The sequence below is a fragment of the Bombina bombina genome, chromosome 5 (assembly GCF_027579735.1).
Source record: "Bombina bombina isolate aBomBom1 chromosome 5, aBomBom1.pri, whole genome shotgun sequence".
NCBI lineage: Eukaryota > Metazoa > Chordata > Amphibia > Anura > Bombinatoridae > Bombina > Bombina bombina.
Window position 1 is genome coordinate 539,028,040 of NC_069503.1, and position 25,216 is coordinate 539,053,255.

At 37.5% G+C, this 25,216-nt stretch overlaps 1 protein-coding gene across 4 annotated transcripts in view; it reads right to left on the bottom strand.

The window, feature by feature from the left end:
- Nucleotides 1–25,216, bottom strand: part of FHOD3 (formin homology 2 domain containing 3) — a 463,343-nt gene that overhangs the window by 133,282 nt on the left and 304,845 nt on the right. For 2 of the 4 annotated variants that reach the window (XM_053714484.1, XM_053714482.1), the window contains exons 10-12: nucleotides 9,524–9,750; nucleotides 5,945–6,019; nucleotides 3,629–3,763 (exon numbers count right to left, since the gene is read on the bottom strand). In XM_053714484.1, coding sequence (XP_053570459.1) covers nucleotides 3,629–3,763; nucleotides 5,945–6,019; nucleotides 9,524–9,750 — 437 coding nt within the window. The remainder of the gene's footprint in view (nucleotides 1–3,628; nucleotides 3,764–5,944; nucleotides 6,020–9,523; nucleotides 9,751–25,216) is intronic. The other 2 variants (XM_053714483.1, XM_053714485.1) reach the window with 2 other exon arrangements.

The window sequence follows — 25,216 nt, forward strand, 5'->3', positions numbered from 1 at the left end:
ACAATTACACCTAACACTACACTATACTTTAATAAATTATTTCTATTTAAAACTAAATACTTACCTGTAAAATAAACCCTAAGATTCTATCAGCCAATCAGAATTAAGGTAGAAAAAAATCTGATTGGCTGATTGAATCAGCCAATCAGATTGAAGTTCAATCCGATTGGCTGATCCAATCAGCCAATCAGATTGAGCTCGCATTCTATTGGCTGATCGGAACAGCCAATAGAATGCGAGTTCAATCTGATTGGCTGATTGGATCAGCCAATCGGATTGAACTTCAATCTGATTGGCTGATTCAATCAGCCAATCAGATTTTTCCTACCTTAATTCCGGTTGGCTGAATCCTATCAGCCAATCGGAATTGAAGGGACGCCATCTTGGATGACGTCCCTTAAAGGAGCCTTCATTCGTCGGTAGTCCGTCGGGAAAGAAGGATGTTCCGCGTCGGCGGAATGAAGATGGATCCTGAAGAAGAAGATTGAAGACCCCGCTTGGAAGATGACATCGCCCGGATCGAAGACTTCTTCAGCGCCGCTTGTAAGATGACATCGCCCGGGTGGAAGACTTCTTCTGCGCCGCCTGGAGGATCACTTCATCGGATGGAAGACTTCTTCAGCGCCCCTTGGAGGATCACTTCTGGCGCTCCGGATCTCCTCTTCAGTTCCATCGGTGGCTTGGCTGAGTGAAGACGACTCAAGGTAGGATGATCTTCAGGGGATTAGTGTTAGGTTTTTTTAAGGGGGGTTTGGGTTAGATTAGGGGTATGTGGGTGGTGGGTTTTAATGTTGGGGGGGTTGTATTTTTCTTTTACAGGCAAAAGAGCAGTTTTCTTTGGGGCATGCCCCACAAAAGGCCCTTTTAAGGGCTGGTAAGGTAAAAGAGCTTTGAACTTTTTTAATGTAGAATAGGGTAGGGAATTTTTTTATTTTGGGGGGCTTTGTTATTTTATTAGGGGGCTTAGATTAGGTGTAATTAGCTTAAAATTGTTGTAATATTTGTTAAATGTTTGTAACTTATTTTTTTATTTTTTGTAACTTAGCTTTTTTATTTTTTGTACTTTAGTTAGTTTATGTAATTGTATGTAATTGTAGTTATTTGTAGTTAATTTATTTAATTAATGTAATGATAGTGTAGTGTTTGGTTTAATTGTAACTTATGTTAGGATTTATTTTACAGGTAATTTTGTATTTCTTTTAGCTAGGTAGTTATTAAATAGTTAACTATTTAATAACTATTCTAACTAGCTAAAATAAATACAAAGTTACCTGTAAAATAAATATAAATCCTAAAATAGCTACAATGTAATTATTATAACTATTTAATAGATATTGTACCTAGTTAAAATAAATTGAAATTTGCCTGTAAAATAAAAATAAATCCTAAGATAGCTACAATATAATTATTATTTATATTGTAGCTATATTATGGTTTATTTTAAAGGTAATTTAGTTAATTTAGTTAATAATAGAAATATTATTTATATTTATTTAATTAATATTTAAGTTGGGGGGGTGTTAGTGTTAGTGTTAGACTTAGGTTTAGGGGTTAATAATTTTATTACAGTGGCGACGGTGTAGGGGGGGCAGATTAGGGGTTAATAAGTTTAATATAGGTTGCGTCAGGGTCCGGGAGTGGCGGTTTAGGGGTTAAACTATTTATTTAGTTGCAGGGAGGTGCGGGATCGGCAGGATAGGAATTAATAACTTTATTATAGAGGGCGGCGGTATAGGGGGCAGGATAGGGGTTACTAGGTATAATGTAGGTTGCGGCGGTGTCCGGGAGCGGCGGTTTAGGGGTTAATACATTTATTATAGTTGCGGTGGGCTCCAGGAGCGGCGGTTTAGGGGTTAATATGTATAGAGTAGCTTGCGGTGGGCTCCGGGAGCAGCGGTTTAGGGGGTAATACATTTATTTAGTTGCGGTGGTGTAGGGGGGGACAGCTTAGGGGTGTTTAGACTCGGGGTACATGTTAGGGTGTTAGGTGCAGACAGCTCCCATAGAAATCAATGGGATGTCTGGCAGCAGCGAACTTGTACTTTCGCTATGGTCAGACTCCCATTGATTCCTATGGGATCCGACGCCTCCAGGGCGGCGGATTGAAAACCAGGTACGCTGGGCCGTAAAAGTGCCAAGCGTACCTGCTAGTTTTTTGATAACTAGCAAAAGTAGTCAGATTGTGCCGCACTTGTGTGCGGAACATCTGGAGTGACGTAAGAATCGATCTGTGTCGGACTGAGTCCGGCGGATCGAAGCTTATGTCACAAAATTCTACTTTTGACAGTCTCTAGCCTTTGATAACTAAGGCGAATCAGCCTCGCCACAAATACGCTGCGGAATTCCAGCGTATTTGAGGTTGACGGCTTGATAACTAGGCCCCATTGTCTCAGATTCAATAAAATCCATTTGTGAAACTCACTGAAAAAAAGTACCACAATTTCATGACTCAAACACTGTCTAATTAAAAAAAGATTTGTACACGACTCTTGTCAGCACAGTAAATTGCTGGTTCAGGTCTATTTTAATGACAGCCATTTACTTTCCAATGCATACAGTAGAACCAGCAAAAACGTCAAGGTTATTGGAATGACAAAAACACATTCAAAACATTACTAAAATGGGCAAAAAATAAAAATCAGTTTTGAAATATTGAGTCACGTCTATGAGATCAGATACTTAACAAGAGTCTTTCTTATTCCTTCATGTTGAAACGAAGTTTAGAAAAATCCTGACCATGGGGCTTATCTATCAAGCTCCGAAGACTCGCCAGAAACAGCAGTTATGAAGCAGCGGTCACAAAGACCGCTGCTCCATAACCCTGTCCGCCTGCTCTGAGTACAATCGGGTTGATTGACACCCCCTTTCTGGCGGCTGATTGGCCGCGAGTCTGCAGGGGGCGGCGTTGCACCAGCAGCTCTTGTGAGCTGCTGGTGCATTGCTGAATTTGGAGAGCGTATTGCTCTCCGTATTCAGCGAGGTCTGGCGGACCTGATCCGCACTGTCGGACCAGGTCCGCCAGACCTTGTTAAATAGAGGCCCATGTCTCAACAATGCCTGATATGCCCCATGGTCCATCCCTCATTTATGTCTATGAGATTGCCAAAACACTTTCATTCTATCCCACTACTTTACTATATCAAAACAGACATGCAAATATTTAACAATCACAAGTGTTTACATAACCCATTTTGTAAGAGTGTTTTCCCACAAATGTAAATAGTGTTTTCCCTCGTTGCTAGTGGTTCTTGCTTGATGTCAAAGGTATCACGTATTGTCCACCTTTATTATACAGGCCAGTTTGTAGGAACACCCACTATTATAACACTTTGAAATATAGCTGGAGCAAGGCTCAAAACATTTCAGACATAGACCTCCATTTAAGAAACGCTATCCGCTCAGCATCGCAGCTAGTGGGTAGTAATACATTGCCAGCATTTAGCATTGCACAATCATCTGCCCCCTGCTCTTTCATGGCCAACTGCCATCACAACAAGTGCCCTTTGCATTATCACTATTGTCTATGGATGAAGCCCAGTACCAAGACAAAATGATGCAATAACTACACCATTTAGTAAATCATACATATGTGCTCATAGTTTATTTTCACATTCATTTTGTGACTTACTTAAACTTGTTTCTTTCTTCCCGTTCTATCCTTTGCAGTCTCTCTTCTCTTTCCTGGCGCCTTCTTTCTCTTTCTGATGCTAAAGATTCTTGGTGTTGACGGTAAGAAGAAGTGAGTAGGCCACCTAATAATGATCTAAAAAATATAACATGATATAAAGTGACTGTGAGTTATAGAGTATTTATTTTTAAATATGCAAAAATATTACATTTTGGGAATAAAGTGAAAAACAGCAAAACTATCTACATGACCATGCATGGCCCATGCTACTCTAGATTTCAAGTGATCATAATACACAGAGTTTATATTATTACATAAGGGATTAAATGTCCCATTGGCCTGAGATGCTGACTTAACAAAATAATAACATAACTAACACATAACCATATAAATGGACACACAGAGCCTTAGGACCAGATTACGAGTTAACAGTTATCATGGCTAAATCCGATATCGCTCACGAGTAACTGTGTAACGTGTAACCACTCATAATCTGGCCCTAAGTCTCTCTGCACATATATATATATATATGTATATAGATACAGGTTGCCCTCGGTTTACGACGGTTCAATTTGCGCAGTTTCAGAATAACGCCCTTTTTTTTAAGTCATGAGACTGTTATTGAAAAGCACTGAGTAGCAGTGCATTGATTAAAATAGCCAGTAGGTGGAGCGGTCCGCTTGTGTTGCAGCAGATATGCAAGCCAAGTAAGCTGAAATTAATCAGTGTAACCAGACTATCGAGCAGCTTTCAAAGGAACAAGATCTAGCAGCCACTTCCCTTGTATCTATAAATCAGTCCAGACTGGAATACATACAATAGCTGCAGACCCGATATTATCTAACATCCTAACATTGCAGAGAACTGTTTGCAGGAAAATGCAAGTAAAAAAATGTTTTTGTTCATTAAACTTAGTTTGATTATACAGTCTGTGTTGTGTGATTATTTTATTAGGTTTATAATGCTGTTTAGCAAATGTTTTTGTTCATTAAACTTAGTTTGATGATATATTCTGTGTTGTGTGATTATTTTATTAGGTTTATAATGCTGTTTAGCATTTAAAGTTTTCATTTCAAAGCTTTAAAAATAATGTATTAGGTGTTACTTAGGATAATTTTGAGAGGGGCCTGTAACCTAACTCCCTCACTTCCATTGACTTACACTAGAAACTGGGTTTCTATTTTCAACGGTTTCTATTTACAACCATGCAGCCCTTTGCAGTCAAGTAGTTAAAAACATATTAAAGCATATTTGTGCAATATTCATATTTAACAAAGTGTTCTACTGTTTATTTACTGTAAATAATTCACATTCCAATGTTCTGCACATAGTTCGAAATATTTTTAAATAGATATTCCTATATATAAATATATCTGCAAGTCCCAAGCAGCACATTAACTATTTGTTTACCCTCTTTTGTGGGGTTAAGCACATAGCTTTGCAGCTTTGCTAGTGATAGAATCGCATGCTCTAACAAATTAGGACATTTCATTTAATCACTAGAATGGCCTTTTATGTTATGTGTCATGAAACAACTGCACAATATGTCATCTATCTGTGGAAATTGAGGATTTTCTAACTCTCTGAAACTGAAATAACCTCTGCTCACTTTTTAAGGCTAGCCCTGCTACATACAGAAGGTGCCCGGAATTGACTTATAGGGATAGTAAAGTCCAAATTAAACTTTCATGATTCAGATAGGGCTTATAATTTTAAACAACTTTCTAATTCACTTTTATCATCAAATTTGCTTTGTTTTCTAGTTATTCTTATTTGAAAGCTAAACCTAGGTAGGCTCATATACTAATTTCTAAGCCCTTGAAGGCCGCCTCTGCATTTGACAGTTTTTCACAGCTAGAGGGTGTTAGTTCATGTGTTTCATATAGATAACACTGTGCTCATGCATGTGAAGTTATTTAAGAGTCAGCACTAATTACCTGAAATGCAAGTCTGTCAAAAGATCTGAGATAAGGAGGCAGTCAGCAGAAGCTTAGATACCAGGTAATTGCAGAAAAAAATATATTTCTATAACAGTGTTGTTTATGCAAAACTGGGGTATGGTAAATAAAGGGATTAGCTATCTTTTTAAACAATAAAAATGTTGGTGTTTACTATCCCTTTAATAACAAATGTAAAACAATGTACGTAATATTGACATTATGATTGTGGCTAGCCGTCAATTTATAGCAACACAAAATAAATATATTTTAATTACAAGGTGTTTACTGTACCTAGTAACTCTAGTTTAGAGGCAAAACAGCTTTTTTATAGACACATGGTCATTATTTCTTTAATGAATACATTATTCTCACTAACCTGTCGTGCTTAGGTTCCTGATGAGGTGACCTAGGGCTGCCATAACACGAATTGGATACCACATGTGCTTGTCTTCTAGAAGAAGAACACTAGTTATTGTAATGTTTTATATTAACAGTCTTGGAACATCTAATAATAATGCATAGCAAACAAAACAGAGTTTCATTTTGGGAGATCTTAGACATGAAACTCTTGATATTGTAATATGTTCAAACTTTGCAATATACTTTATTTATTTTGCCCCTTTTTGTATTTTAACTATGAAAATGGTGGGGCACTTTGTAAGAACTTCAAATACGTAGTAGATTGTTTTCTGACAAATGTCAGTTATGTCTATTTCCACTCCTCCTGTATCATGTGACAGCCATCAGCCAATCACAAATGCATATACGTATATTCTGTGAATTCCTGCACATGCTCAGTAGGAGCTGGTGATTCAAAAAAGTGTAAATATAAGAAGACTGTGCACATTTTGTTAATGGAAGTAAATTAAAAAGTTGTTTAAAATTGCTGCTCTATCTGAATCATGAGAGTTTAATATTGACTTGATTGTCCCTTTAAACAAATCACCCATTTCTACCATTCTTTTCAAAGCCAATTGGCCTGTTGAGAGTGACTGTATTAATAATGCACACTCTCAAAATGGAGAAGCAATCTGAATGCTTTTTATATTTTTAATATATGAATGTGCTATTAGAGGTTATTTCACATATAATACAGAATATGGTATTTATTTAAGCAAGTGTCCATGTGGGACAGTGTATAAAGGCAAGAGTCCGTGATCTGATCCTAGAACCTAAGTCTAATATTAGGAATAAGGACTTAGGGGCTCCTGTGATATACTACTTCATTCAGGGTAGTCATCATGTAAATCAGTTGAGGTTCCAGGTTATTGATCATATTCACATACTTAGGAGAGGTGGTGTTAGAGGCTTCCTTATGAGGCAGAGGGAGGCATTCTAGATATTTAAGCTTAACATCTTTTTCCTAACGGAATAGGATATGGATCAGTCCCTCTCTATTAGTATACACATCTTACCAGAATGTTATAGTTTTGAAGCAGGTATCTCGTATGAGGCTTTTGTGATATTTAGTAGATTACATAAACTTTTATGCCAGGTGGTGGAGGTTATAAAGATGAAATTTGGTTTAAATATGTAGTGAATTACTAGTACCATTAGAGGAGTCTGAAATATATTTCTATGTGTTTAGACTATATGTGCTGGTAGATGAATGGTTTATTTCAAGTGACCTTGATGTCCTTCTAGTGTTTATAAGGATAGAATTAGACATTATTAACTTTTTTTTTTTTCTTCTATCCTGATGTAATATAAATATTATTGAAGTGGGCAGTGCAGCTATTTTTGAGAATTTACAAGGCAACAATTGCTACCCTAAACCCCACTTTCTGTAAAACCAAAAGCTGTTTTAGCTATTGTGCAATAGTTTCATACAGACAAAACTCAATGCAAAGAATAATAAAAAAGATCCTTTGAATTTTCTGATCTCTATAGTTGTGATCCTGTCTGACCACTGTTAATCCTAAAAGCAATCCCCAACCATAGTGACACCCAAGGGCCACCTTTAAGTGAAAAACATCCTGCTAGCAGCAAACCCCTAATCCAAAGGGATATCCCTTCTATATGATCTGCCCCACTGCTATTGTTGACTTTAGTGCCTGTGGCATCCAATAACACACATGTTCTAGGTTTTGTGCTATATCGGACCCTCTTGAACACTGGACCTCCTTGGTAGAATTCTACATTTACAATTCAGTATTATCTCTTCTCTTACTACAAATACCATTTATAGGCCTACTTTGGCTTAAAACCATTATACAGCTATAGACTGGAAAACTCAGCAACTGTGCATCAGTTTTGCACAGATTTATCACTCAGAACCAAGCTTCCCAGCTTATATCAGCAGCTTATTAGGAGTCTGAAGATGTAATTTTTACCCCAATTGTCCCAACAACTGCCTATTGAAACATTGAGCTGAGACTCCCTATGGACGCTTTGATCAGCTATCTGAACCAGAAATGACAACCTAACAACCTTCTGGTTGAAAATCTTAAAGGGTCATGAAACCAAACATTTATTTCTATTATCAAATTTACTTCAATCTCTTGGTATCTTTTGTTGAAGGTACAGTAATGTAATACTGGGAGTTAGCTGAACACAGCGGGTGAGTCAATTACAGGCATATATTTGCAGTCACTAATAATTGGTTACTTTGCTTGCCTTTATTTTTTCTCCAAAATACAATAGGCTTTTCAGACGTGTTTTTTCTAGCCTTAACCAAACTACTGCATACTATCCTATTAACTCATTAACAGAAACTTCAACAACCTGAAGACATTTAGTTATGATTTCAGGCATAACACACAAAATGAAGCAATGTACTCTTTTTTCCCCCAGCACTAGGGATGCGCGAATGTGTAAATTTTCAAATTTCGAATATTAGAACGAATGTTATTACCGAAATTCTAATTATAAATCCAAATGTTGATAAGAACGAATGTTCTTAAAAATTCTATAATCGAATGCTATTTACAGTTTTCGAATGTCACTTTCGAATTCGAATGTTTATAATTATATTGAATGTCCACATTCGAAATTTTGAATTTAACATTCTATTTAACAAATACTATTCAGAAGTTCAATAGTTCATGTGGTAGGGATGGAATCTAGTAAATTTATACACAATAGATACAAATATATAATTTCAAATGTTTTTATATAGAATATTGCATAATTCGAATATTACATTTAAAGAAAGCATTAGAAATACTATTACAAACATATAAATTCGAATTTTTCGAATTCGAATATTGCATAATTCGAATATTACATTTAAAGAAAGCATTAGAAATACTATTACAAATATTTTCGAATGTAATCATAAAATTCGAAACGGAACATTCGAAAATCGAATGTTAGAATGCTATGTTTACATTCGAAATTCGATTCGAACGAACGAATGTGTTAAAATTTGTGCCATTTTTCGAATGTTGCTAAACATTCGCCCATCCCTACCCAGCACTCATAACTAAAGTATGAATTTATGACAGTGATTATAATTAGTCTGCTGTTATTTTGAGGACTCCTATACTTCAAACCAGTCTAAAAGTTTGAGACTAATAAACATTGATCATAAAAATGCCCTACAAATAATACTAGTATTCCGCACAACAAAGGCTAAGATTCATATATTTTTACACAAAGATTTAAAGTTTTCTCCTATGACACTTTTACTATCATGCTATTTAATAGCAAGTAAATATTTTAGTTCAAAATCCAACCATACATACATAAGTCAAATCCAAAGTAATAGTCTAGTCAAAGATAGATAGAGCATGCCATTTTAAGCAACTTTCTAATTTACTCCTATTATCAATTTTTCTTCATTATCTTGGTATCTTTATTTGAAAAAGCAAGAATGTAAGATTAGGAGCCAGTGCATTTTTGGTTCAGAACCTGGGTAGCGCTTGCTGATTGGTGTCTAAATGTAGCCAGACCTGCCCCTCCCTAGACAATGCAAAGTTCAAAACAAATTCTCGTAAATACCATCAATACTTACCTTCCATTATCTTTTTCTACATGCTGTCCATGAGGTGACAAATAATTTGGACTTAAAAAGCTGTTAGGATTTGCATGGACTGGCGAAGTGTTTTTAACATTCTGAAGTGATTGCCTCAGACTCCTCCTCCGTACCAAGCCACAGGTACTGTTAGACTTTCTTCTGTCTTTACGGATATTTAGAACAGCAGGTACATTTTCATCACCATCTTCATGTTTCAATGTCATCTGAAAAATACATTTTAACATTGTATTAAAAGATATTTTAATTTCTAACATATACAAACTTAAGCACTGGTTTTCAAACCTTTCCTCATGCCTCCCCAACAGTCCAGGTTTTCTGGAGTAACTATGGTTACTAATCAGCTGATTGATTCACCTGTGTTCCAGTTCAGATTTCCTCAAAATATGGCCTATTAGAGAGGCCTGACGACAGGTTTGAAAACCAGTGCTCTTGAGTAACGGCTGGAAGTGCTCCATCAGAAAAAACTTTTTATACAATTTAATGTGTAATTTTTTGGATGTCTCATTAAACAACAATACCCTTTTGAAAACACACGTTTTCCACAGTATATCCTATCTTTTTGAATGGCATTTTTTATAATACATATGTCTTCTGTATGTTCAGTTCTTATTTCAACAAAAATTATTACAAACAATTTAATAAAGTTAAAAGTAATTTTCAAATCATACTTTTCAACTATGAGACTTCAGTAATAAAACCTGGTGATCAATTCATATATAATTAGGAATATGTGTTAGGGTGTTTAAAAAAAAATCTAATTAAAATTGAACACAAAATTAACATTGACTCTTTATAGTTTGCTTCTTTAGGTGAGCAAAATACCTGAGAAAAGTCTGTTTTGTTTTATATATTTTTATGTGAATTTGTTGCCAACTAATCCAAATGCATGTCTAATGGTTTAGAATACCATAGAAAAAAAGGTAATATCCAAGTTGCCTTTGAAGACTGCACAAGGCAAACTCTTTTATACGAGAGCCAAAATTACAAGAATAAATTACAACTATTATCTTTTCATAAATGAGCATTTGTAATCAAATGTTTAATATGTCAATTCACAACTCCGCCTCCTCTCAGTTTTATAAAGCGGTTTCATCTGCTCAGCCAATAAGGTAACAGGACAGCTGAGTATTTTTAGCCAAGCCCTGTAGCCAAGATCCCCCCATAGTGATACTTCAGGTAGGAGTTAAAAAAGCTTGCCAGCACTTGCATGAGCTGAATCATAAATGGATAAGGTTTACGGTTTTAGAAAAAGTAAAAAAAAAAAAACAACAACAAAAAGAAATCAACAGCAACAACTTAAAAGTTGATTTAACTTCATCATTCTAAATTATTGTCTACGTTTTTTTTGTTTGTTTTTTTTTAACATATCTTTCACTAAAATCAAGTTTCTTGATAATTAAAACTCAGCTGATGCATGAACAGTTTATGATATTATATTGAGGCAAACACAAATATACACTTTAAAATTCTGCTTGGAATGTGAAAAACAATATGTCATACTCCAAATATTTCACATTTTGTCTTTATAGCTGAAAGCAAATTCAATATAATAAAACATCTACTATACTTTGATCTTTATAAGTTGTCAATTTATAGTAAATTTAATCCTTTTAAGGAAAAATCTGCATGTAGAAGTCTAAAAATATTTTTGTCTGCTTCTTTAACATGCTATATTTTTCCAAGTGTAATTATACAATTTATTTCTTGTTAATTACTTTTGTCAAAGTCTGAAAGCATATAAAAAGCAGAAAATCTGCCATCTCATCTCAGAATTTACCATCTTACTGTAATATGTTCCAGTCATCAACTTTGTTCCTTTCAGATGAAAGTGGTATACACTCAGTATATTTTGCAACTCGATTCTGTTACACTTTCATCTTTTACAGAGTGAGAAGTAAAAATTGGTATTTTAACACCATTTAGAAAAAGTGCTATACATGGATGGCTTGAAAATAACAATTCGCAAAACACATTATTTTCAGCAAATACAATTCTTGGAAATGTTAACTTTTTTCCCCAAAAGGGTTCCTAATTTGTTAAATAGATTAGTTTGCTAAAACATAGACCCAATTGAAAAAATAAATTGATAAAACCCATTACTGGCCACAGCAAATTGTTGAACCATATACCAAATTAAAATAAATGATAAAACCCATTACTGGCCACACAACATTATGTGAATATTAGGAAATACATTTAAATTAAATAATACAGCATTTCACCTAAAATAAACTGAAACATACATAATAGAAACGAGTAGTATTTATATAGTATTTATATATACTTGGAGAATACTCTCATAACTCAAACAACCTTGACCAGCAGTATAAAGAGTGTAGGTCAAATTTAAATACTTGTATACATTGGATGACAACATTGATATCTACCAACTCTATGACTTCTATAACAATTTCCTGTACTCTAATACCCACTACACCATTTGTTTACAATCCCCCACTTAGCACTTTGATGCACCTCAAACAGAAATCTAATGCAGTCACACAATGCCACCCAGCCATAAATAATTTACCCTCAACAAGCAAATTCACACACTCTGTAACTAAGACCATCTACCCAAATCCTCTCTCTCGACCAACCACGTAGCTAGTTTCTATCTTTACCATTCCAGTGATGTCACTAATAATTTTAGAATCCTCTGTATCCATGTCTAAAACAGGACAGGCTTAATGTTGTTTATTATCCATGTTCTTCACCTCTTCAAAAAGAGGTACCCATGTGTGCTCAATACCAGCGGCTTATAGACTACTACAATAACAAATGTGATTACAGAGGTTTCTATCTTTATGCGTCTGCATAATTCTTCTGACTTTATAAATATTATATCTTCATTTTTAGGACATTTAGTTAAAAGTTATTTATGTAATAACAATTTCAGTATTTAGTAATTTTTTTATAATAAATTCCATTTTACCATTTGGAAGCAATAGTTTGTAGAAGAGTGTTATCATAATTTAATGTGCTACATTTATGAAACCAGATTCAGCTTTAAATCCATTGCTGTGTAGGATGCAACCATAAGTTAAGAAGCAGTGGTCACAAGAGAGCTAAAGACTGGTCTGCACAATCAATTTCAATATATAATTCATGTGAACACGTGTGGACAGGCCCGTTGCCTGGGTAACTTGCTCACCCACAGTATAATAAATGGGAACCAACATCTTTTTTTTTTTTTAAATTCTTTATTTATACATCCAGCACTGAGTAAGGCAACAAATGATACATACAGAAAATTTGTAAAATATGATGACAATAGTTGCAACCAAAGACAGCACTGTATTTTCTTCTATAATCTATTAACATAGCTACTCCAGACATTACTTGTCTTCCCTCACTTCACATCTAACTTCCTACATCTAGTTCCCCTATTTGATAAGGCAACAGATAACAGTATAGTTTGCATAACATATTAGAGCCGATCAAAAGCTTTCCAAGAGTCTTTGGTGTTTTGTAGCTCTTTACAATCAGCAAGTCATTGCAGCTCTACTATGAATGCGTCTTTCCTTCGAAGTTGGGTGTTATATATCGACAGCTTAATTTCCCCTCCTCCCCATCTATCTCTGCTTCCTATTTCCTCCTGACTTGACCCAGAGCGCCCCCCCAGGGTTCCGTCCCAGCCTCTCATCTTTAGTGTCTCTATTGGTTCGGTACCTTGTTAATTGGAATGTTTAGAAAATGTTCCATTTGCCTCGTAACTGGGCTTCCAGAACAACCTCTGAATTTTTGAGTGGGTACAGTATTTGTCTCTGATGTGTTAAGTCTAAGGTATGAATCAAGGGTTCCCATTTGTTGAGGAAATGTTTAGTTCGTTTTATGATGTCACCCTGTGTGTCTACTTGTTCTGTGTGTCTACTTGTTCCCGAATCATTTGCTGTTGTAGTTCTAATTTGAGATGTGTCAGTGTTGGCGGGTCAGGCTCCATCCACTTCTTGAGGATAAGCTTTCTGGCAATCAGTATAACATTATGGACAAATATCATGTGTTTGTTTGTGTCCGATTGTGTGTGGAGGAATATCACTACGTGGATATTTAGGTCTATACTCCCTCCCGTAACTCTCATTGTCCATTTGTGTGCCATGTTCCAGAATCTCGTGAGTTTTGGGCATTGCCAAATCATGTGGAGGATGTTGGGGTTTGAATGCGTGCATTTTGGGCAAAGTCCCGAAGTCTCAGGGCACCATTTGTGGAACATCTTTGGTGTTATGTAAGCATTATGTAGTAGTTTTGTATGTGATTCCCTGATGTCGTTTGATAATGATGCCTTCCTCACCTTTAAAACACTTTGTTCAATAATTTGGTCCGTGACTGGGTTTGGAGTCCAGGTGCTCCATGTATGTTGAATTTGATCTCTCGTGGTCCTGTTAGTCAGTGTTTGGAGTGCTTTGTATGTATGTGAGATTGAAGTCAGTCCTCCCTTTGTCAGAGTCAGTAGTTTGTATATTTCACAGTTGGTGTCCGGCATGTCACCCGTCGCCAGAATGCTTTGAACATAGTGTCTTGTCTGTAAGAATGCGAAGTGGTGTTTGTAAGGTAGATTAAATTCTATTTGTAATTCGGCAAACGATTTGACTGTTTTTTGGTCTGGCGTCAGGACTTGTCTGATAGTAGTCAGTCCCCTTGTTTCCCATTGTCTGAAAGGCGATGTGGTGAAACCCGCCTGAAAATCTGGGTTACCTCGTAGGGGTAGGTATACTGTATTTTTGCATTTTATTTTCAAGGTTCTGCAGATTTTCCGCCATGCTCTTACAGGTTGGAGGAAGATAGTATTGTGCCCTACTGTTCTTTCTAACTGTGTGTGAGTCATGTGTGGGAGCATTTTTAATGACCAAGGAGCAATAAGTTCTGACTCTAGCGTACCATTTGTGAAGACATTTCTGTCCAAAAGCCAATCCATTACATATTTAGCTAAAGCTGCCCAGTTGTAGTACTCTATATTTGGGAGTGCTAGTCCCCCCATCTCTGGTGAGCACGTCATTTTTTTATGTCCTATTCTATGTCTTTTCCCCTTCCATAGAAAGTGAAGTATATCTCTATTCAGTGTTTGTAGGTCTTGTTTATGTAGGAGTTCGGGTAGCATTTGTAATGCATATAGCAGTTTGGGAAACAGGATCATCTTAATTAGCCCTACTCTTCCTGATAGTGTCAGTGGTAGTGGTATCCAATTTAGGAGTGTGCGTCTTAGTTCCTTGATTAGTGGTCTGAAATTAAGTCCATACCACTCTCTGGGGTCTCTAGAGAGGTTAATACCTAGATATTTAAACGAGTTAGTAACAATCTTAAAGTTGTCTTGTAGTGGTTCTGCTGGTGACTTATTCTTTAACCATAGCAGCTCTGACTTATCTTTATTTATGCAGTATCCTGATATTTGGCCGAACTCGGTGATAATGTGCATTAGAATAGGGATATTTCGCCTAGGGTCGCTGGCATATAGGATCATATCATCTGCAAAAAGGGATATGTGGAGGGTTTCTTTGCCTATATTTAACCCTGCCGTGTTTTTCCTAATTTTGGTTGCTAGTGGTTCAAGGGCCAGGTCAAAAAGGAGCGGGGATAGTGGGCATCCCTGTCTTGTGCCTCTCATTAGCGGGAAAGTGTGTGATGGTTCGCCATTAACTAGAATTGCTGCTCGGGGTTCGTCATACAGTGCGTAGGTGGCTGTCATAAAGTCGCCCTGGATCCCAAATTTCCCAAGGGTTGTGAAGAGATGGTCCCACAGTATCTTATCAAACGCTTTTTCGGCATCAACCAATAAAATACAGGCGTCTCCCTCCTTCTGATCTCCCTCCTGTTTTCCTTCCTCCCAGTAGTGTGACAGAACTAGCTGCAATTTTCTCATGTTCTTAACTGAGGATCTCCCTCTAACAAACCCTGTCTGGTCTTCGTGTAGCAAGTCCGGTAATATCCCCGTCAGTCTGTTGGCTAGAATTTTGGTGAACAGTTTGTAGTCTGAGTTGAGTAATGAAATTGGTCTATACGAGGCTGTCAGTAATGGATCTCTGTCTGGTTTGGGGATAACTGTCACATTTGCTTCCGTGAATCTATTTGATAGGTCTGCCCTTCCTTTCATTATGCCATTGAACAATAAGGTGAGTGTCTCCGCCACCTCTTCTCTGATCATTTTATAGAACTCTCCCGGCAGGCCGTCAGGTCCGGGGTTTTTTTCAAGAGGCAAAGCGTCAATAGCCCTAGTGATCTCTAGGGAGTCCACTGGGCCATTTAGGATCTGTAACTGTGTCTCAGTTATTTGAGGGAGGGCCAAGTCCTTCCAAAAGTTTTGCTTCAATGCCTCATCTACTCTCTGTGGGCTATACAGTTTGGAATAGTAGTCTACGAATGTTTTGTGTATATCCTCTTTTTTTGTTAGTATTGTTCCCTGTTTCTGTATGGCTGCAATAGTGTTAGGTTTCCTGGTTAGTTTGGTGATTTTTGCTAGTAATTTACCTGTGCGATTACCATAACGATAGAATTTAGCCTGCATTCGAGTTTGGGCTCTGCCTGCTGTCTGAATAAGGTGGGTATCTCTGAGGGTCTTGATGTCTTTGTAATGTAATCTGTTTTGGTCTGTCGGGTGTCTGAGGTATTGATTCCTTGCATTTAGGAGTTGGCGGAGAAGTAGTTCACCTCTCTCTCTGCAAAATTTTTTTATTCTAATTGCGTAAGTCGTGATCCCCCCTCTTAGCACCGCTTTTGCCGTTTCCCAAAACAGCGAAATGTCATTCATGTGTTGTTTGTTCAGATCTTTGTAAGCTAGCCACTCTCCCACCAAGTGTTTTCGCAAGTTGAGGTCATGATACAGATGCGTAGGGAATCTCCATCCACACATCTTTCTCTGGGGGGCATCGGTAGTTAACACTAGTGTCACTGGTGAGTGGTCTGAAATGGTTATGGGATCTATCTTGATATCTCCTATCCTAGAGGCTAAGTGACTTGAGACTAGGAAATAGTCTATGCGGGAGAGTGTGGTTTTCGATGGATGTGCACATGTGTAATCCCGGGCCTCAGGGTTTCTTTCTCTCCATATATCTGTAAGACCTAGACTATTTTTAAAATTTTTAAGAATCAATGTTTCTCTTCTAGATCCTGTCCATAGCTGTTTGGGTTTTGTGTTGCTAGTGGGGTTACGGAATCTGTCTGCAGGTGTCTGAGGCGCTATATTGTAATCTCCACCCACTATAATGGGTAGGTCTGCAAATTGCAAGAGTTTGCTTTGGAGGTGTATTAAAAATTCTCTCTTCTGTGTCTGGGGGCCATATATACCGCAAAGAATCAGGGATAGTGCGTCAATTTTTAGTTTTATAATCAGATATCTACCCTCAACGTCAGAGATCACCTGTAAAATGTCGTAATTCAGTCCCTTTCGAAACAATATTGCAATACCTCTCGCTCTTTTGTTTTCATAGGGTGTGAAGAGTACTTCTCCCACCCATCCCTGTTTAAGTTTTTGATGTTCTATCTGCGATAGATGTGTTTCCTCTAGTATGGCTATGTCGGCCTTTTTTGTATTTAATTGTCTCAGTATCGCCTTTCTTTTAATGGGTGATGTTATCCCTCCCACATTCCAGGTGGTGATTTTCATTGTGCTACAGTGGGTGTCCTGTGTGTATGGGTGTCACGAATTGTCTGGGTTGTGAGGTGTGAAGTGCTATGTATGAGTGTTGCAATATAGGTTAATAAGCGTTACTTACTGTTTCTTGCAGTGTCCAAAATCTGGCTATTTTCCCCCCTGGGGGAGCGCTCTTAGGTCTGATGGAGTCTATCTATCACTATGATAAACAATAAGCAATCAGGTTAGTGAGTTTTAACTTTTAAACTTTCAAAACCGTTTCTTGAATTTGTGCAAAATAGACAAATACCTGTAATAAACTTCAACAATATGACAGGCAATAAACAGTAACAAAATTTTCCCGTTTCCCATTCCCCCCCCCCCCACTTGTAAAGGATATAGGTTATCATGTCCTTTAGTTTTTAAGAGGCTTTACTCTATACTTCTTGAGGCCTTAAGTAGTGTCTCTTGTTTTCAAAAATCATGTGGCAGAGCGTGGTGGCCCTGTTGGATTATTATTTCTTAGTGTTTAAAGTGTTTTATATTTCTTCTTCTATGATCCTGACAGCAATTCTCATCTTCCTGAGATAGAGGGGCGGTTTTCTTGATCTTGTGTTTGTCGCTGTTCACTCTCTCTCTGCAGGTGTAGCTTGAGCTGTTGTGGTGACTCAAAGAACAGAGGACCATTGGCTGTGTGCAGCCGTAATCTCGCTGGATATAGCAGGGCTGCAGGCCTGCCTTGCTCGATGAGTTGTTTGCAATAAGGTGTAAATTCTTTTCTTCTGGCTGCTACTGTTGCAGAATAGTCCTGGAACAAATATAATTTTCTGCCTTCAAATTCCAGCGACGGGACTTTTCTGTAGGCTTGAAGAATTGCTATTTTTGTTTTAAAGTTGAGATACTTCACCATAACTTGTCTCGATTGTTGGGTATTTTCCTCCTGTTTTCGCGGGTCGCCAACTTTGTGGGCCCTCTCTACTGTGCATGGAAGACATGACTGAGGAATGTGCAACAACTTTGGCAGGGTGTTTTCTGCAAAATCTATGAGTTGTGATCCTGGGAGAGACTCTGGAATTCCTACAACCCGTAGGTTGTTTCTTCTGGACCTGTTCTCCAGGTCGTCGATTTTGGCCCATAGCCTATCATTCTGCTGTTGCAGTGTTTGAATATTGGTCTCAGCTTCTCTATGGCGAGTCTCTCCCTCTGCCACCCTTTGTTCCACTTGAGTGAGTCTGCCATTAAAAGATTTTACTTCTGTTGTAAGAGAATCCATCCCTGTTTGTAACTGCTCAATTTTCGGTAAGAACAGGGCAGAGATCTGTGAGACAATTGGGTGGGTGTCCATAGGAATAGAGTTCGGCATATCCTCTGCCTCTACAGGTGTCTGTGTCGTCTCCATTTGATTTCTTTTCTTGTCAGCATTCTTAAGTCTGCTAGCCATTGTTCCTGTCTTTTTGTTATAGGAGTTATAGTATTTTTGCATGCAGCTTTAAAAGTCCCAGCTAGTGCTGCCCTATATGGTGTGTTTTTATATTTGGTTCACTACAAATTCGCAGCTTCTGTCTGTTTCTTTTCAGATCATAGAATGATGTCAAACTTAAAGCCAGTGATATGCTTGATAAGCGGTGGGTGGGCAGGGGGGGGCTAGGCCCGAGCCCTCTAGCCCTGCATGTTGTATTGGTTACAGTTGATGTTTGAAAAAGGGGTTAATGGTTCTAGTGGTTTTAGGTTTTAGCCACCAGGACTCCCAATGCAGCCTTTTCAAAATGTGCCCTAATTCCAGGGCTGAAGTGAGAGCCAGTTTCAAGGAGCAGGTTTTCTTAAAGTTGTGGCCTGTCTTTCAATGTCTGAGAGAGCATGCAGCATGTGTAATTTTATGCCCTTTTCCTTGCGTGACTGTTCTCTTTACCCCCTGTGACTTAGTTTTTGTTCCCTGTGATTCTGCAGTTTATGTGATTTTATGCGGGGCTTTTCCCTTTGCTGTGCGAGTGTGGTATGTAGAGAGTGAATGTCAGCACTTTTCACTGCAGTTTTTCGCAGTTAATCTGGCTCTCACTTCACTCTCAGGTGAGCTGTGGCCTTTATTGTGCTGCGTGTTTAATAGTGGAGGTCCGGCAGCAGATTGGCAAAATGGCGGCGTTCCCGCCGTTATCTGGATCTTCCCTCCCGGCCCCTCGGATGCTTTAAAAATTTGTTCAGGGGTCTTACCGGGCACTTGAGGTCTTGGCACTTGTCCCCTGCTTGGTGTTTGGGAGTCGTGTGGAGTCCGACTTTGTCCGGTAACTTTGCGGCTGCAGCCGCAGCTTGTCCCTACTACGTCTGTCTGGCGGCTTTTGCGGCGGGGGAATCCGATGACTGATTCCTTGCTGAAGTGTCTCCGGGCAGTTGTGGTTTCCCCTGCCAAGGATTTCAGCGTATTTTAGGGGCACTTGTGAGGCTTTTCGCCAAGTTAGGGGCTGTAAGCAGCGGAGCTCCTTTCCCTGCTTCCACCCTCTGTGCCCTCCCACCGGAAGTCCGGGAACCAACATCTTTAATGACACTTTATGAAACAATTATCATGAATAGGTTTTTTTTTAAAAATGAAAATCATATCACATTCTCGCTTCAATTTTACAGAGATAACTCACAATCGATGTTCATCCAAAGTGATAAATATTATTATCTCACCATAGCTATTGCCAATCTTCTCCTTTTGCATAATGAATCGTACAAATGCAGATCCCCTCCCATTTTCAATCCATTAAAATTGCTGTGCAAATTCAAAGTCATTCCAACCCATTTGAAAAACCATGTGATACCTACTTATGACAAGCTTTTCAAATGTTTTTGTTGCACAATATCGTCAAGATGCCTTAGATGAGGATAATTTGACATTGGTATCAAAATGCATCTAAAAACATGATTTCTGGACTTTTTAAATTCTACAGGCTAGACTTCTTAAAAAAAAAAATTTTTTGCCATTCTTCAATCGGCATATCATAGATAAAACTAAGACGCTTTATTTTGTTATTGTATTTTATTTTAAAATAAATTCCCTTTTTACTATGGGCCAGATTACAAGTGGAGTACTAAATATCGCTTTCTTGAAAGCGATATTAGCGCTCCACCTAGTAATACCAGCGCATGCTAATGTGCACTGGTATTACAAGTTCACAGCAATGCGAATGAAAGCACACTTCCATAGGCTCCTATTGGAGCCTTGTTCTGATGCCGTAAGAGACTGCATCAGAACACTGCAAAGCGAAGGGGGTAAGTAGCAAAGTGATAGCAGCAAATTTAAATATATATGTATATGATAATATACATATATATTTATGTGTTAATATGTGTATATACACATAAATTTATATGTATATAAGCATACATGGGCACTTTATTAGGTACACCTTGCTAGTGCTGGGTTGGACCCCTTTTGCCTTCAGAACTGCCTTAATTCTTCATGGCATAGATTCAACAAGGTGTTTTAAACATTCCTCAGACATTTTGGTCCATATTGACATGATAGCATCACACAGTTGCTACAGATTTGTTGGTTGTACATCCATGATGCAAATCTCCTGTTCCACCACATCCCAAAGAGACTTTTGGATTGAGATTTGGTGACTGTGGAGGCCATTGGAGTAAAGTGAACTGATTGTCATGTTCAAAAAAATCAGTTTGAGATGATTTGAGCTTTGTGACATGTTGCATTATCCTGCTGGACTACACTGTAGTCATAAAGGGAAGGGCATGGTCAGAAACAATACTCAGGTAGGCCGTGGCATTTAAACAATGCTCAATTGGTACTAAGGGGCCCAAAGCGTGCCAAGAAAATATCCTCCACACCATTACACCACCACCACCAGCCTGAACTGTTGATACAAAACAGGATGGATCCATGCTTTCATTTTGTTACACCAAATTCTGACCCTACTATCTGAATGTCACAGCTGAAATCGAGACTCATCAGACCAGGCAACGTTTTTACAATCTTCTATTGTCCAATTTTGGTGAGCCTGTGCAAATTGTAGCCTCAGTTAGCTGTTCTTAGCTGACAGGAGTGGTACAAGGTGTGGTCTTCTGCTGCTGTAGCCTATCTACTTCAAGGTTTGACATGTTGTGCATTCAGAGATGGTATTCTGCATACCTTGGTTATGCAGAATTTGAGTTACTGTTGCCTTTCTATCATCTTAAACCAGTCTGCCCATTCTCCTCTGACCTCTGACATTGACAAGGCATTTTCATCTACACAACTGCCACACACTTGACATTTTCTCTTTTTCACACCATTCTTTGTAAACGCTAGAGATAGTTGTGTGTGAAAATCCCAGTAGATCAGCAGTTTTTGAAATACTCAGACCAGCCCGTCTGGCACCAACAACCATGCCACGTTCAAAGTCACTTAAATCCCCTTTCTTCCCCATTCTGATGCTCAGTTTGAACTTCAGCAAGACATCTTCACCACGTCTAGATGCCTAAATGCATTGAGTTGCTGCCATGTGATTGGCTAATTAGCCATTTGTTTTACCAAGCAATTGAATAGGTGTATCTAATAAAGTGGCCGGTGAGTGTATATATATATATACTTACTGGGAACACACAGTTCCCATTGACCGCAATGTAAAGGCACTTTTCAATGCCTTTTTTTTCTAACACCCCACTTCCACCAACTTTAGACTCCAAAATACTGCCTAGTGCAGTAATTTTATTAAAAAATAAAGATGCTGCTATCTTTATTTTTTAATAAAATACACTAGACTGTTTTTGAGGGCATTTGTGGTAGATTTATAACATTACTCTGGTTAATTTTATAAGTGCTAATTGCTACCGCAAGCTTGCAGTAGCAATAATCAGCCACTTGTAATTACATCTACATTACAATAAAAAGTATAAAAACAATCCTAAAGATTTTGCATGATTTCCATACAGACCAGTGAGCTTTTGAATATCAGGCTCTCGGTGTCTCTATAATGTAGAAAGTATTTGTGTGACTATAAAAACTAGTGGAAAGAATATGCTTAGAATTTTGGCTATATAAAGGATTACATCTCATTATTAACAGAATAACTAAATAGATATAACAAAAACTTTGAGGACTATGGAAAATCATATAATAACTAGATTTTTAAATTGGCTAAAAAGGCTTCAAATTTGATAGATTTTCCCCCCACATATTAACTGCTATCTACAGTTTAAAAAGTAATATTAAATTGACCAAAAGTGGTCAACAAAATAAAGTGGATTTTAAAATATTATGGATTTCAATTACAAATATGTAACAAGTTAAACACAAACTAGTAGTTTAAATATAGACTTAATAATGACATATTTGCTCAATATCACTAAAATGATCAAATTGCTCCATCCTATCTATAAATTACTAACACCCATACATCAAATACCAAATACCATTTGGATTTGTCACCATTGCACACCAATCAACCCTTATATCAGGGGTCTAGTTTCATTCTCAAATTGGGAGGATGGACTGAAGCCAAGTGCCATCTGTCCTCATTTTGTCTGACTTCAACACAGCAGACCTCAGTGTAGCAAGACCACCTGACTCCCACAGCAGGAGGAGAAACCATGTAATTAAAGTAAGCTTCTAAAATGCTGTGTGGATTAAGACTTTTTTTAACTTTTAATTCTTTCTTGTTCTTATGCTGAATATATCTACTCATCACAATATAAGTGGTTAGTCTAATAGAAAAACCTTCATTATAAAGAGAACATTGTTGAATTTAAAGGAGGTTCTGAATTCCATGCACCCTTAATAGGGGAGTGGAAAAGCTACATTTTAAAATTACAGAAAAGAACAAGCAAAATAAAAGTGCACATCAAAATTGTATAACAAATAATATTTTGAGATTAATGTCTCTTTAAGTATGCAGGCCGGCCTTTTCATGATTTAAAGGGACAGTCTAGTCAGATAGGGCATGCAATTTTAAACAACTTTCCAATTCACCATTATCTAAATGCGCATAATCTTTTTATTTACACACTTTCTGATGCGCCTGCTCCTACTGAACATGTGCAAGAATTCACAGAATATAAGTATATGCATGTTGTGGTTGGCTGATGACTGTCACATGATGCATCAGGAACAGAACATAGAACTGATGTTAAAATCTGTCAGAAAGAAATCTACCAATTTTGAAATTTAAACAAAGTTCTTTTGCATTGTCATTTTATTAGGCATTTACTGATTGTGCTATTCTACTTTGTTTAGTGGTCCTTAATATTATAGTAGAGTATATGGAAAGTTAAATAGTTGCAGTTTAAATCCATATTTATGTTTATGTCCTACTTAAATACACTACTGTAATTTTGGCTTTTAAACCAGAAATATAGTGAACAGCATTAAAGGCACACTGTACATTAGGGTTATTTTGTAACAATGTATAGTTTTGCCTAATTTTTTTTTGTGAATAAGTTTTTTATTGAGGTTGTGTAAAATGTTACATAAAGAATTACCAATATACAATAACAACATTACGATAAGACATACATTTTTAACGTATAGACATATTACAAAAGCAGAGCGATAATAACTCTAGGCATACGTTCTGGGAGTCTTTGAAACAGTGGAAACACTGCGCCTATGTAGCATGTAGCTTAGTCTATTATTCCACCTGTCGGTAAGAGGATATAGCAATCTACAACATGGAACTGGTAAGTAGGAGTAATAGTCTAGAATAAGTTGGGCTATTATGTCCAGGAACATTTTATATAAGTAATAATGGAACCTCGATTTTGCATTATAAGAAGAATACTAATGGTCCCCGCATTGCAGTGGGAAAGTATATATTAGCATAACTATTCGAAAAATTTGGAGCAAGGGGGGGTTGGCTTTATGATTTTTGGGGAAGGAAAATTCAGCGGGCTAGAGGAGCTCTAAATGAGGTGAAGGTGGGGGGAATGGGAGGACGGAGCCAGTTAGGATGTTAGACTTGTAATTACTTTTGGGCCTCTGAACTTTTGAGTATAGAAATGGCAGTAAATTGTTGTACGGCTTATTGTTGTAAGTCTATGGAAAAAGAGAAAATGAAACAGTATGTAATAATATATGAGTAGTTGGTGGCAAATCAGCGGACGAGAGCTGGTCCAAGTTAGGGGGAAGAGGGGGGGGGCGGGGGCGGGCGCTCTAGTTGTTAATATAAGCGATTAGGGGGCCAATTTTAAGGCCCTATTTAACTAAGTGTGGAAGCTTTTGGGGAGAGTATCTGCATGTATAGGAGGTGAGGTACTAGCATAAACCTATGAGGGAGTTCTCTAAATAATTAGACATCCAGAGGGGATTATAGGGGACTACAATAGGTTACCTCCCTACGATACAAATATGATCAAGGTAAATTCAAAACCCTAGCATCTATTTACAACCATATACAAAGAGTGGAGGTTAGAGGAGGCCAGGATTATTTTATGATATAATAAAGAGGACCAAAAATGTCTCTACAGAAAACCATGAAGGAAGGCTAAATTAATTACACTAGAGCTTACGAATGAATCTCATTTAGTAAAGTCAGTAGATAACATAAGTTGGGTTCTAAAGGTTATTATTTAGACACATCATAAAGTGAGGGGCTGTATGTAGGTTGCAGAGAAATGAACACATAATATAGGGACATTTATACTCCTTATCTGATTCTTGGGCCTGTAAAAGGGTGGGATGTATGAAAGCAGAGGTCAGGAATGAGGGACAGATATAGAAACATTATTTGTATAATAGCAGGGTCCCTCAGTCATCTGGCTCAGGTGTCATCTTCAGTATCTGTTATAACCTATGTAATGAGGGGTTGTGGTTATATTAATAACTAAAGATTCAAAGGGTAATCTATATGAGGCTGAGATGTGGGTGTCTGACCGCCTCTTATTTTATCACATGAAGAGAAAATACTGACACCTTAACTGAAATGAAAACAAACAGGCTTAACAAACTGGAGTTCACTTCAGGAATACAAAGACCATAAGCAAAGATGTTATTAAAACTTTTAAAGATAATTAATGCTAAGCAACAATGTGATATAACCAATATTCAGACTCAAACAGAATCTATAAATTTCCAAAGGATAATTCTTATATATGATCGCCCACATATCTTGCGTGTATGTAAATTTAAACTAGATGAG